The sequence below is a fragment of the Notothenia coriiceps genome, unplaced genomic scaffold (genome assembly GCF_000735185.1).
Source record: "Notothenia coriiceps isolate Sejong01 unplaced genomic scaffold, NC01 NC01_scaffold00016872, whole genome shotgun sequence".
NCBI classification, from domain to species: Eukaryota; Metazoa; Chordata; class Actinopteri; order Perciformes; family Nototheniidae; genus Notothenia; species Notothenia coriiceps.
The window spans coordinates 280,638-294,900 of NW_011349573.1; the positions used below are offsets into that span (position 1 = coordinate 280,638).

Sequence of the window (14,263 nt, forward strand, 5' to 3'; positions counted from 1 at the left end):
AAAATCAAACTAACAAAACGTACACGGACCATGGAAGCAACATTATGAGTCTAAATTTGCCCCTTAATTGTAGCTTTGTGACGTTATCCAATGTGTGTGTCTTAGCAGTTTAAAAACAAAAGGTTTACTCACTAATGTCAATATAAAAATATAAAACGTTTAGCACCCAGCAAACAATTTAAGCAATTTAACTGAGACGCCGAAAGTCTCCGAGTCCTGCAAGACTGAGGAGAGGGCTAAAACGCCGGCAAACACAACAACTACCACGTGACCTAACATGTCATATGACCTTTTTGGAACTGATCACGTGACTGAACTTGACATCTCTGCATACTTCTGCACTCCTGACCAACTCAAAGACGTCTCTCTGATTAAAGAGGGACATTTCTCCTGTCGCAGTAGAGTCGACAGACAACATGAGGTGAGTTTTAACAAATTAAAAGTTGTTTTTGCACTCATTCTGCCTACTGTGCTAATATATCGATGTTTACACAGACTCACACTGTTTTGAAATGTGAGTGACTTGCAATGTTTGAAGTTCACACATGAGTAGCCAGGTCAGTAGTCTGATATTCGTGTCGTTTTGCAGGCTGTGGAGGGAAACTCTGGGTGTTCTGTTACTGTGGGCCTGTCTGAACTCGGCTCACTCACGGGGCTGCTCGTCCTTGTTCTGCCGAAAGTCTCACCGTGTCAGCGGCTTGAATGGAGTCGACCCCGGGTCTCCTCTCTTCCTCACTCCTTATTTGGAGAAGGGAGCCATAGCTGAAGGTATGAGTGCACTCACACAACATAATACGTTTATAATACTGTTCTAAGATTGAAAGGCTTTATTTCCATATGAACAGTAGCTACAGTGTTTATGGCAATGAATAAAGTCTCAGGCTCCTCAAACAATGCAATATACATTTAAATAAGACATAAAACAATAACAATTGTTCAAAAAGAAACGCAATAGAAATAAAATAGTGCAAGAGAAGTGGCCAAGTAATGCAGTAGAAGTAATCATAGTGATATAATTAGATGATCAGTTGCTTATATTGCAGACATATTTTCTTGTTTATTCCAGCCAGGAAACTGAGCCTGGTTGGAGATCTGCCAGGTGCCAACGTCAAGAGTTATGCAGGGTACCTCACTGTCAACAAGAAATACAACAGCAACCTCTTTTTCTGGTTCTTCCCTGCACTCATGGTAGGCTCAGACTTCTTTTTTACAGCCGGGGCTTTTCCAAATGACACAGTAAGATTGCTGACAGTGCTGCAGTTTTAAACAGGGTCACAAGGAGGAAGCAGAGATTTTGAGATAAAATAGTCCTTCTGGTGCTTTTAATACCTCTGTAACTCAACGTGATTGTAATATGTTTCACTGTGCTCCCTCAGTCAATTAATGATAAGGAATTGCACCCGTGTATGTTTAGTCAGCTGCTGTGTTATGGGAATTCTGCATAATAGCAGCATTTTAGTGTTAAGCATGTATTTCAACCAAGGTTTTACAGATAGTGAGCTATCTTTGGGAACTTTTTTTGATGATCTGTAAATCAGTAGCCAAGTCCCATAACTGTATTTGATACTTCACTGTATGTCACATGACACTTCCATGACAGCAAATGAGCCTTAAATAATATGTTTCTAATTTTTGTATTTAAGACATTTATGGTCATATCTAAGACACAGCGGGAGAGGTTAAAGCTCAAATAATCTGAACATAAACTAAAGGGCCCTATGAAAGGTTACCGATCAACCGTACCTTTAACATCTAACTTGCACTGTTTGTTGAGCCAGTTAAGCTTCTAACTCAAACTCAATACTGTGTTTCTAAAACAACACTGTATCAAAAAACAAAATACCTTATCAAAAAGCATAACATCGTCAAGTGTTTAAATATTTGTTTACAACTCTATATTATAGTGAATTACATTTCTGTTTATCTCTCTAAAAGATAATTCTGCATTCAGTCCAAGATGTTGACCCTCTGTGAACATGCCTCCATATGTCACATTGACATTTAGGAGTCACTAGGCTTGTTTGAGACGAGCGAGACCGACGCAGACCTGCGCAATTGCGATCGCCGTCTTGCTCGTGCGTTGCATGATGGTTAGTCATTTTGTCCGACTTGCTCTGGAGGCTCGACTACATGAGACGTTGAAATCTCGCGGGACAAAGACGCCGGCAGTCTTGAGAGCGAGGCGGAGCAGTTTATCTCCACGGGCTGCAGAAGCGAAATGCTTGATGGGAAACGACTCGCTGGTATCTCGAGCTGAGCGCTCATTGGTGGTTTTTACCCCGTGCTGCTGATGAAGCTCTCCAATTGGCTCGGCAAATGTTTGTTGTTGTTTTGTCAGTTTTACGTCGCCACTTACATTCACATTTTTCATCATTGTTCCACAATGTTTATCATCATGAAATGTAATATCTATATATTTTATATACTATACTTGCACTACTTACCGTTTTCATACTTTATATATCTTAGCATATTCATACACACTGTTCATACTGCTCATACTGTCACAGGCTGCTGTGTATATTCATACCCCTCACTGTTTATTCATCATTCAATTAATTCTATATTTTATTCTATAGATTGTGTACATTACTTTTCACTTTACTGCTTGTTGCACTCCTGGTTGGAAGCTAAACTGCATTTCGTTGTCTCAGTACCTGTAATCTGTGCAATAACAATAAAGTTGAATCTAATCTTGAGCAGGAACAAATGTATTTACTTAACATTTGTTCCTGCTCAAGATTAGATTCAACTTTATTGTTATTGCACAGATTACAGGTACTGAGACAACGAAATGCAGTTTAGCTTCCAACNTGAAAAGTGGGGGGGACACAAACGAGATTTTGAAAAGTGGGGGGGACATGTCCCCCCTGTCCCCAGTGGAAATTACGCCCATGAGTGCAAGTATAGTATAANATTCAATTAATTCTATATTTTATTCTATAGATTGTGTACATTACTTTTCACTTTACTGCTTGTTGCACTCCTGGTTGGAAGCTAAACTGCATTTCGTTGTCTCAGTACCTGTAATCTGTGCAATAACAATAAAGTTGAATCTAATCTTGAGCAGGAACAAATGTATTTACTTAGTACATATCTGACATTAACGAATATACACATTTGTGCATTCTTTATAAATGCAAACTGGTCAAGACCACTGACTGAAGTAGTTTTGAAAAGTAATGAGTGGTTCTGTCTTTTTCATGTAGGATTCAACCCCCCTTGTATTGATTTGTTTGAAAATGAACAGACACTCGAGTCATTCATTCGTAGTGATATAATAATTGTGGGATTTCTATTGCATCCACTTTATCTGCAACGAAGAACGCCAACGCAATTTCCGCCATTGCAAACCGAGTCAAGCCGACTCCGAGCTGTCCGGCTTTTTGAGACCTCCCCCGGCTGCAATCGGCTATTCTCGTCTACTTTCGAGGCGAGCCGCAGCTCATCTCAAACAAGCCTAGTGTTTACTCTGCAATTCACTTGTACTGTACTTTCACATCTAAACACAGAGAACCTCTGAAACTTCAAAATCTCTATTATAAAAAAAGAACATCATTTGAGATGAATATCTGTTAAATGTAATAGTCCTGTTTTGACATTCCCATGTAGGATGACCAAAAACAATGTTCGACAAGGAACAAAATGCTAATTTACCTAAGCCTGACTCCATTCAAATCTTTGTTGCTATCAATGGTTAGGAAGACAGTTGAGTGATAACATAAGGCTGTCTAAATGTGGTGAATTTATTATTGACCGTTGGTTAATAAACTAAAGTCACCAACAGATGGGGCTGCTATCTTAACTCTGTGTGTTGCTCCGCTGACAGGCGACCCGAGATAAAGCTCCGGTGTTGCTGTGGCTGCAGGGCGGCCCGGGTGGTACCTCCATGTTTGGGCTCTTTGTGGAACATGGACCATATGTGGTGTTTAAGAACCTGACCGGTAAGAACTGATCCGATACTGCAGCAGCATACATGAACTGTAATCCCTAACCTGCTCATTCTGAGCCCTGTGTAGTTAGTGTTGTAAGCCTTATCTACTGTTTTCTGATCTGCTCGTATTTTATGTGTTTGCAGTTGGTAAGAGAGATTACGCTTGGACATCCAGGTATTCAGTTTTGTACATTGACAATCCGGTACGTATTATTTTATTCATCATAAATCCTTTGTGAATAAAATATGTAATGCTCTGTCTTTAAGGAAGGGTTTTTGTTTTTCCAGGTTGGAACAGGTTTCAGCTTCACTAATGATGACCAAGGTTTTGCTCAGAACCAGGATGATGTTGGCAGAGATTTGTACAGGTAAGTAGACGTCCATCCAACCCAAACATGCTTGCATTTTGATCTAAAAGTCTGCTGTTTGATTGTTACTTCCTATTTGTATCTCTTCTTTTGTAGTGCTTTAACACAGTTCTTCCAGTTATTCCCTGAGTACCAGTCTAATGAGTTCTATGCAACTGGAGAGGTATGTTGTTTTTTTTAGCTTTGCAAATTAATATTGACAACATGTATATTAGTGGCTTTTTAACTTGTGCACGTTAAAGTATACGTTAATCCTAGATTAAAAATAAATAAAAGTAGTAAAGATATGTAGCACATTTTGGAAGATATTCTTAAACTTTCACGACAGAGTTTTAACCTGTGTGAACTTTCTCCATCTCCTTGCAGTCTTATGCAGGGAAGTATGTTCCGGCCATTTCATATTACATCCATAAAAACAACCCCACTGCCAAAGTGAAAATTAACTTAGTGGGGATGGCTATTGGTGACGGGCTCTGTGATCCAGAACTGGTACGTATCTGGACATTCTTTAACAACATCATCTTGACAAACACATTTTGAATGTCATCTTATTTCTTATCACATTTTAAATTGTATATATTGTTTATCTCATGCAATACAAGATAATGATAATAATAATAACTATTCTTTTATATATTTCTACACTTGAGACATCAACACACTTCACAAGCTGAACGTTTTTCACAGTTCTTTAGCTTCACCCCGTCCGGTGTTGTTGATAGATATACGATGAGTAAAACATTTCACTTGTTTCCATCTCAGATGCTGGGTGGTTACGCTGACTTCATGTACCAAACAGGCATGATAGATGAACTCCAGCGACAGTATGTCATCCAGCAGACAGACTTTGGGGTTAAACTCATCCAGCAGGAGAAGTGGGTGGAGGCTTTTCAGGTGAGCGATGCCTCTTACATTTGTCAAAATGCAAGACGGAAGTATTTATCATTGTTTGTCTAGATTTGCAATAACTAATGTTTAATGAATACGTCCCTCAAATGCTCTGAAACACACATGCTGACCATTTTCTTAACGTCTGACTTCAGGTTTTTGACAGCTTGCTGAACGGTGACGTGGCACCATATCCTTCCTTCTTCCAAAATGCTACCGGCTGCACTAACTACTACAACTACATGCAGTGTCGAGTATGTACAATTTCAAAACTTTTTATACAAATAAATGTCTTAATTAAAACAGTCTTTGCAGCATTTAGCCTTTTGTGCACCACAGGAGCCTGAAGACCAGGAGTACTTCTCCCAGTTTGTGACCCTGCCGGCTGTGCGACGCTCCATCCATGTGGGGAACCTGACGTTCCACGATGGGTCCGAGGTGGAGAAGCACCTTCTGCAGGACGTCATGAAGAGCATCAAACCCTGGCTTGGAGTGTTGATGGACAACTATAGGGTGAGGGGTCTGGGATTATCCATTGTGGTTCTGTTTGAACAGCAACTGAATATCTTTTTTTTTAAATCGACAAAACAAGACTACTATCTACTTTTGCCTTGAGAAACTGGGTTGGATATTTTTTCTGACATTACATAAACATAATTTGTTTAAAGAAAATGATTGTACGCTTGATCCATAATGACAATAATCATTAGTGGATTCCCCTTTTTGAAGGTCCCTCTACTACCTCTCTAATACTCTTTTCCCTATGTGGTCCATTCCTCCACACACCCAGGTCTTAATCTACAGTGGTCAGCTGGATGTGATCGTAGCAGCGCCTCTGACTGAGAGGTTCCTGCCAACCGTCAACTGGACGGGGGCGACTGACTTCAAAACGACTCCTCGCTTCCACTGGAAGGTCCAGCCCAGCGACACAGAGGTGGCCGGTTATGTGAGACAAGTGGGAGAGTTTTACCAGGTGAGCAGGCATCAATGAAAGAAGAAAAACAATGTGAAAAGTAGTGGGTGAACACCTATTTTAATCCTGCAATCTGTCCTCTTGTCACGCAGGTCATCATACGAGGAGGAGGACACATTCTGCCCTACGACCAACCGGCGAGGTCGTTTGACATGATTGACAGGTTCCTGTCGACGCGGGGCTGGATATGAGTTTAAGTGTTTTGGTGCTGAAACGCAGCTGATGAAAGCACATCCACTTTAGAGCATATTTTTGATTATTGACTGTTGATTTTAAACACTGAAGACTGTCTCAGGCAATGTAAATCAGCACGTGGTTGGATTTATAAACATGCAGCTGAGCTTTTTGTTTTTGTTGCAGAGGTGACATTTGGTGTGTGCTGCTCTTTTATGCACTGCAATAAAATAAGGTTACTCTGCCTGGATGCAGATGTCTGAATTCCTCCGATATCAGCAAATCATGATAAACAAATTGCCAGACTTACCATAAGGCCTGAGTTCAACATAAATGATTTGTCTTTTTTTTATTGTGTGAGGAAAATACTCCTTATGATGCATTAAATCTGTCCATGCTTGTTGATGAACTATAAATAAAAAACCCTGAAACCAGTTTGAAAAAACGTTTTATTTTTTCTAAAGCTGAGTGTCTTGATGTTTGGGAAACACTCGAATGGAGTTTGCAATTTGACAACCTTTTGTTAAATTGACTTCTATTACAGGGATACATAGATATGGCAGCACCTGTTGTTGAAACGGATTTGATTCATCAACAAAATGTCCACCAGGGGTCACTGTGCTCAAAGATATTTAATTGGAAAACTACAAAAACAATCATTTTGCTACCAAAACTTCTGAGGTTATTCAACATATTTAAGAAAAGTAAATGCAACAAAATTTACGATTATTTGAACTTGGGTCAAAAATCATTATATTACAAAAAATATGGATCACTATGTATATTGTAACAGTACACAATGCTTGTTGATTTCATTATCGAGTTAATGACACTTTGTGGTTTTAATATGTATTTAAAACACTGGAGTGTTCTCAAGTTTTAGTTTTTAGTTTGTTGTCATTATGCCTCAAATATATTTGTGTACTCGGGTTAATTGCCATGTTATGTCATCAACTATCATGATGTCTAGACAGTTCAATAATTAATGAGTATTCTAAACCTTTAAAGCACCTAACTATTTAATGAGCAGTTATGTCTCAAGGAAAAGCTTTGGGGAATTGCTGTTGATGGTTTGATGTCCACATTTGTGGTTTTTTCATTGAGTTCATTAAAGATTCTAAAATATTCAACATTTTAACTCTAGTTATCTGCACAAATAATAATTGTAGACAATAACTAAACACTAGATGATCAAATAAAAGTAGTTGTAACATCGAATCACATCAGTTGTATGTTACAGAACAAGTGCTTTATTTTCATACCGTAATGTAACTGCAGTGATACTTTAACATCTGTACAAATGCAAAACGAAATGGAGACAGTGTCATTATAGACACAACAAATGTACAAAGTTATGCAGGCCAGAATGGATTCATCAGTTCATTACATATAAACAATGTATTTAAGCGCTGAAATGAGCCTCGACGTACAACAAAAGGCAACAAGTGCTATGCGAACATTATTTACAAACATGTACCACACATTTACTCCCTTCAAAAAGAAAGGTGGTTGCATTACATGTACAGGATTACAGAAATTAAAGACATTATGTACAATATTTATAGTTAAAGATTTAAAATAATACAATAATAACATCATTAATACATAGGAATTGTTCTCCACCTCCCAAAAATCCACTCAGACTGCACTTCCATGTCCTTTTTTGTCGCCCTCTGCAATAACAAATGTATTTTTCTGAACCTGGACCCACTGTCAAAAATGAAACTAGAGACTCATGTCTAACTCTAAAAGAGCAACAAATGATTCCAGTTGAAAGTATTTTGAATTCATTATAATCATTTTCACATGCAAGAGGTTAATTTGGAACGGTCTAACAGTCTAAATATGGTTTAAAAAATAACCTAAAATAAGGCAAGCTTCAGTTCAAAGGGTTGGTACGACAAAGCCCTTTTGCAGAGAATCCATTTCTCTGTCTTATCGACACACACACACACACACACACACACACACACACACACACACACACACACACACACACACACACACACACACGCACACACACCCCAAGAGGCCTCAATAGTTAAAGCTTCAGTTGTTCCTGAAGGAGTGTGTTTCAACTCCTAGCTGCCTCACTGGTATCACAGTGTACAGTTCTGTATCTGTAACAGCATCGTATGTCCTGGGGACCAGAGTGGCTTGGCCATGCTGATCATAATGTGGACATACAGTAGAGAAGATGATCAATACTGGGATGTATTGCTAACATTTGATCATGTTTTCACTGTTGGGCTTGTATTTTATGACACTCTTTAAGAATACCACTGACAGGGAAAAGATTTAACAGTCATATACTTTTCTAGGAGAGAAATTACACTTGCTTGCATATTCCTGTCTCCAAGACATCATGGAGACAGTTTGACTTGGATTCAAAAGACAACTTTAAAGGCAGCCACATCCCACTCACTTAGAGTCTGTTGCATACTTTTAACATACTGTACATGACTGATATTCAGAGAATGATTTAACTTATCTTTCAGTCCATCAGGCTTACAGAGATCCGGTCCGCTAATAGAGAGGACATTCTGAGGCCTATGTCTCTGTCCTCTGGTTACATTACCACCGTGGTCCATTTTGTACCATTACACAACAGAGAAGTCAAACACTGCATGGGATTAGCAAAACATCCTTTTTGCTAAAAGCACAAAAAAAAGAGAGTAAAAAAAAGAAGCAACAAACATTTATGCGTTAATAGGGTGGGTCTATAAAAATACATACTGCAGCTACTGTATAAAGAACAGCCTCACAGGCCTTTGAGGTTTTTCTTGATGGAGGGAGATGGGGGGTTCAGCATTTGCAGCTGGTCCCCCTCAGAAAGCAGGGGAGTAGGGGGAGTTTGGGCCGGGTTTATAGTCTGTCTTGACCCTAGTGGATGGGGTTAATGTCTGTGCGGTGATTTGTTTGCCCGTGCACACTGCTGCCCCCTACAGTTATGGTGGAGGTGGTGATGGTGTTGTGCTGGATGACCTGCTGCTGGGAGCACGCTGGAGCTGGACTCCCCCCCGGACTGCTGTCTGGACCTGAGGAGACAGCAGAGACATCAATGAAGACGGACAGCATGTGAGTGGAGTAATATAAACACCATTACCTTCAAGCTCTACACACAGTCTTTAACGTGTGATGTGATACAGAAAATAAACGATAATGATACAAAATAAACACAGACAAATTGTCATTATTGTAAAACAAAAATACAGCTTTATTAGCAAAAAACAGATAAATGTCAAACACATGACACACTAAATTCACACCTCATCCGTCACCTGTCATCCCAAATTAGGCCATAAATGGACAGCACAAAAATGGAAAAGTGAATCACAACTCCATAAACACGCCTGATGGAGTTCGGACACATTGAAGGTGACATCTGTACACAAGCTAGACTCATCGATGAAAGTCTGTCCCAGCCCAGACTGGGAGTTGGCTCTCTTCTGAATAAAAGAACCATTCAGCCAAGGGGGATATGAGCCTTTTTTTCCTGCGCTAAAGCCACGCAGGGAGGTGCCTTATCCTAATTACATGAAAATGTCACTTGTATCCATATCAAAGGGTGGGGCTCTGATGTCATGCGTGGCTGAGCTGAGGCACAGTCCGGTGATCAGAGAGATTTTGAGGCATCCATGAGAGTTTGGATGCCAAAGTGCCGCTTGTGACGCCTTTCTCACGTCGAGTCTCGGCTGCCTCTGTGCACGGAGGAGGCGCAGTCAGATGGAAAAACAGGTCTCATACGGGATTCAGACTACCAACTCCCAGTCCAGTCTGGCTACCAGAGTGTGCAACACCCATGTGTGAAAGGAAGAGTCCTGCCGCGAGCGTGGGAGCTGGATACCAGCACATAGGAGTGAAGAGTCTTGGCAGTCACTGTGTGTCCATCACAGTTCAGTCTGTAGAGTTTAAATCTTTCCTCTGGCAAGACAATTAACATTTCCCCGCAGTGCTATCTTCACTGTCGGGCTAAGGCACATTGATGAATGTGTGTTTTCAGTCAAATTCCCAAATGTGTGTGTGTGTCTGTGTTTATGTCTGAGCTACTCACTGAGGTAACCTTGGGAATCTTTCTGCATAGTGGTGATGGGACAGTCCTTGTGTGTGAGGAGAAGCTGCTTGAGTTGGGTCACCTCGTTCTTTAGCATGGTCACTTCATTCTGAAATGCAGCGAGAAACACAGAAACATTTTAAAAAACGAATTTCAGGAGAGTCCACAATTTAAGCAGGAGACACTATTAGTTCACCAACTACTAGTATGAGTGTATCGCTATCAAACATTGTATTTATATATATTTATCATCCTCAGTATTCTTTTTTTATCCTGAATTAGGCTTTTACATTTTTAACTGAAAACCTGTAACATGGTGACTTGGTGTTCAACAGACTAGGGCCTTTAAGGCATGGAGGGTCCAGCAAATGTTGCTCTTCAGTTGCATTATGGGAAGTGTAAGATCCAGTTTTTTTGGAATAATGCACTTTTAATTATAACCATTTGTTTGCTAATGTCTTTCTTGTGTCTAAGTGTAAAAACAGGGTGTCTTGCAGTTCTACAAAGACAGCATATGACTTATCATACTGGACTCAAGTTAATAACAAGGCAACTTATCGCTATCATCTCTGGTGCAAAAAGGATAATAGTATAAGGTTCTTCATAAGGAACTGAAAAAAACACATGTTGAAGGAGCGCTTTGATATCCCCTCTTTCCCGTTTCTATACTGTCCTCAAAAATGTAAAAAACCTATATTCAATAATTGTGAGTGGTACATTTAGAAGTTTGGTACACCTAAAGTTCATAGTGTACCTGAAGCTGCATGTTGGTCTGTGTGAGTTCTTCTGCTTTCTTCTCTAATGAAACCACCCACACTTTTCTCTTCTGTCTGCATCTTGTTGCTGCTGCTCTGTTCCGCTCCAGAAACTTCCGCCGACGTTCGTCTGGGTCCTCGTCCACTACCCGCCTGCGCCGCCCGCCGCTTTGTGGCGGAGAATGCATTGTCTGCGAGGGATGCATCTGCTGGGTGGCAGGTGACATCTGCAACAGAAGGGGGAGGTATCAGCATCACTGAGCTCTATGATGAGACTGTCTGCCACCATCTCACCAGACCTGGAAAACAGCCACCTGTTTCACTGCCCAACAAGCATCTATACATTACCTCCTGCAGCCATACCAAGGTCTGGCAAATTTCCCCCCAAAAAAACATCTGGTTGTGCCACGTGCCCTGGGAGCTGGGCCGTGGGCGTCAGGGGTGACAGAGTGAGTGAGAGACTGGGCTGATTCACCAGCCTGCCCACCCCGTTAAAGAGGTGTCAGGAGGCAGTTTTCCACCGCCCACTTCCACTCAGACTAACACCACCAGACACAGTCAAAAGCCTTGTTTCTAAAACTGTACTTACACTGACAGATCTTGACATGTACTTGGCAAGGTCAAGTGTTTTCAGTCTTCAGATCATTACCATTTTATGAGAACCATGGAAAAAACAAGCAGCTTTAATGACCTCTGTGCATACAGTGAGTGTTTTTATAATGCCTTAATGATGCATTAGGAACATATAGTGAATTGCATTTCTCGATGTCAGACTGTCCTTCATCCAAAATGCTTAGCATTGCAGAGGATGATAGACAATGCAAGGACAAAGTGTCTCACATCATGTTTTTTCAAATGCTGTGAGCAAAACTAAAATTAAACCAAATATATTCTAAGCTAAGATGTTCCAGGACATTTAGCCAAGGCTGTCTGGTCATCAGAACAAACATTTATGAAACCTCTTCTACATCTGAAGACTATTGTGGAAACAAAAGGGCAGCTTGGCAGTAGATTATCGTGTAAAACACAGTTTTCCAAAGACATTTCAAAGCATCTCTTATAATGGCCACTTTATAGCCTCTTCTTGACCCTTGACCTTTATGGAAAGTATCCTACACTGACCTGTAGCTGATAAACCTCAAAGGGAAAATTATCTTTGAAATGGTTGCCACAAAACTACTTGGCATCATAGCAACTGCAAGAGCAAATGTGTTATTCAATTGTCTTACTGTAAGTTTAAAGCACTTTTATAACTATACTGTGCTGCTATATACTAAACGACTAATAGCTGACCTCAAGACTTCTCAAAGGGCTACTAAAGTGCTGCCTTGTTTTTTGTCACAATACACACATGATATACAGTTGCTTTCAGCTATATGAGGTTTTAATGCGTTATTGAACTTGCGGCTCTGCCTTTGGCTTTTCTAAAAGCTTCGGCTCTCTGGGGAATGTGCTTTGCTTACATGTGAAGCAGAGTGCATCGGATTGTGCGGTGAGGTCTGGTGTGGGTGCCCGGGATGAAGATGGGGATTGTGGGAGTTGTGATGGGGGTTGTGTCCCTGTTGGTGTTGGTGTCCACCCTGTCCGTGGCCCTGGCTGTGGTGGTGGTGTCCGTGGTGCTGGTACGCGTGGGGAGGGGCTTGCAGGTGCTGGTGTGGGTGTGACTGCATGTGATGGTGGGCGTTTTGCTCCTGCCGCGAGGACATCATCTCCATCATGTGACCCATGGAGTTCATGTTGCCGTTGGCGATGGGACCCGGGTGGTGTGAAAGTGCAGCCTTCAGTCTCTGAGAAGAAAAAATTGAAAGAAAACATATTGACATTTTCTTTATAATATCTTTAAAAGTTTGTACATGCTCTCATCCATCTGTGTGCTGATTATCAACAGTTACAGAGAGCTTCATGTGCTGACTGAGAGATGATGAATGGCTCCATAAATCCATATGTCAGGAGAACAAATCAAAGCCACTTGGGCTGTCCTCTGTCTCTCCTTCAGTCGTGTCATTCTCCCGCTTTACCTACAGTGATTGCCATCCCACCAATCCCTCCTCCTCATATTCCTAATAGCCTCCTGCTCCTTTATGCACATGTGTGTGTGTGTCTCTGGATGTCTGCCCGTGAGATGAGCTTGTTGGCGAGGTGTGAGCCTCAGACTTCTGCCTTACTGTTGACCCAGCAGGAGGTTTGTTGCTTTAACCGTGTGGTCTCCTTAGCCCTGACTGTACCGGTGTCTCTGAGCAGCCTGGGAGAGAGGCTCTGTGAAGGTCCACTTGTGTTCATGTGTTTACTGAATGCAGCTCTCCTCAAGAGTCTGTTTTTATGGGCATCACATAAAGACAACCGCAACATCAGGAAAAAAATCATAATCCAAACATACAAGTGCCAAAGTATGTCTTCAGGCTTCATCTAACGTACACAAACCTAGACCAAATTGAAAAGAAATCCATGTCCTAACCATTTCATGCCTTATTTACATTTAACCGCTTTAGGAATAACAAGTTGAGAGAGTGTTGAGACGATTGAATTTGATTAATGCACATGTTTTTCCCAAGTGCTGATGTGAATAAATAATGTAAAAACTTAAATAAATGCTAAAAGCCAGTCCTATATTCTGTCTATAATTTGTCTAGGTTTGACAAAATGTTAGTGACAAAACAAAGGCACTCATTTCAAGGCTACTGTTGAGAATTCCACAAAGTTTTCTATTCTCTTTCGCAGTGCTCTCTTTCCCCTCTCTGTGCTCCCTTCCCCCTTCTCCCAGCTGCTGTCAGTGAGTCCACGCTGTGTCCAGGGCTCCATATCTTTTAACAACCTCCACATTCATGATTCCCATAGGGAATGGCATCCAGCTGGTCTGGATCACAACGCTGAGACACGACCTGAGCACAACGTCAGCCCTCCACCCCTCTCACACACTGTTGGAGTGGAAAGCTTTTTCACCAGGAGGGAGGAGACACAGTCAAACAAATCACTTTAGAAGCGGGATGGTCATAAAAGAACATACCCTCCTGGTTTGTATTATATTTATAAAAAAATGCAAATATGTATTTGTCTAGGGATTACCTAGTAATTGTCTTAACTGTTCTTGGCTTTCCAATCCATACACAGCTTGCATGA

The 14,263-nt window shown here is 40.9% G+C and overlaps 2 protein-coding genes across 4 annotated transcripts in view; one reads left to right on the plus strand and one right to left on the minus strand.

The window, feature by feature from the left end:
- Positions 1-293: 293 nt before the first annotated feature.
- cpvl (carboxypeptidase vitellogenic like) lies at positions 294-6,771 on the plus strand. The gene is made up of 13 exons (XM_010776316.1): positions 294-421; positions 590-768; positions 1,067-1,188; positions 3,830-3,944; positions 4,079-4,137; positions 4,223-4,302; positions 4,399-4,465; positions 4,669-4,791; positions 5,065-5,196; positions 5,346-5,444; positions 5,530-5,703; positions 5,981-6,163; positions 6,256-6,771. Exons 1-13 carry the CDS (start codon positions 417-419, stop codon positions 6,352-6,354), a joined length of 1,437 nt encoding a protein of 478 aa, XP_010774618.1. The 5' UTR covers positions 294-416; the 3' UTR covers positions 6,355-6,771.
- Positions 6,772-7,573: 802 nt separating this feature from the next.
- The window catches only part of creb5b (cAMP responsive element binding protein 5b), a 41,575-nt gene continuing 34,885 nt past the window's right edge, over positions 7,574-14,263 (minus strand). For all 3 annotated transcript variants that reach the window (XM_010776321.1, XM_010776320.1, XM_010776319.1), the window contains 4 exons: positions 12,610-12,933; positions 11,146-11,373; positions 10,392-10,500; positions 7,574-9,375 (listed from right to left, as the gene is read on the minus strand). In XM_010776321.1, the coding sequence (XP_010774623.1) occupies positions 9,221-9,375; positions 10,392-10,500; positions 11,146-11,373; positions 12,610-12,933 (816 nt within the window). In that variant the 3' untranslated portion in view covers positions 7,574-9,220. The remainder of the gene's footprint in view (positions 9,376-10,391; positions 10,501-11,145; positions 11,374-12,609; positions 12,934-14,263) is intronic.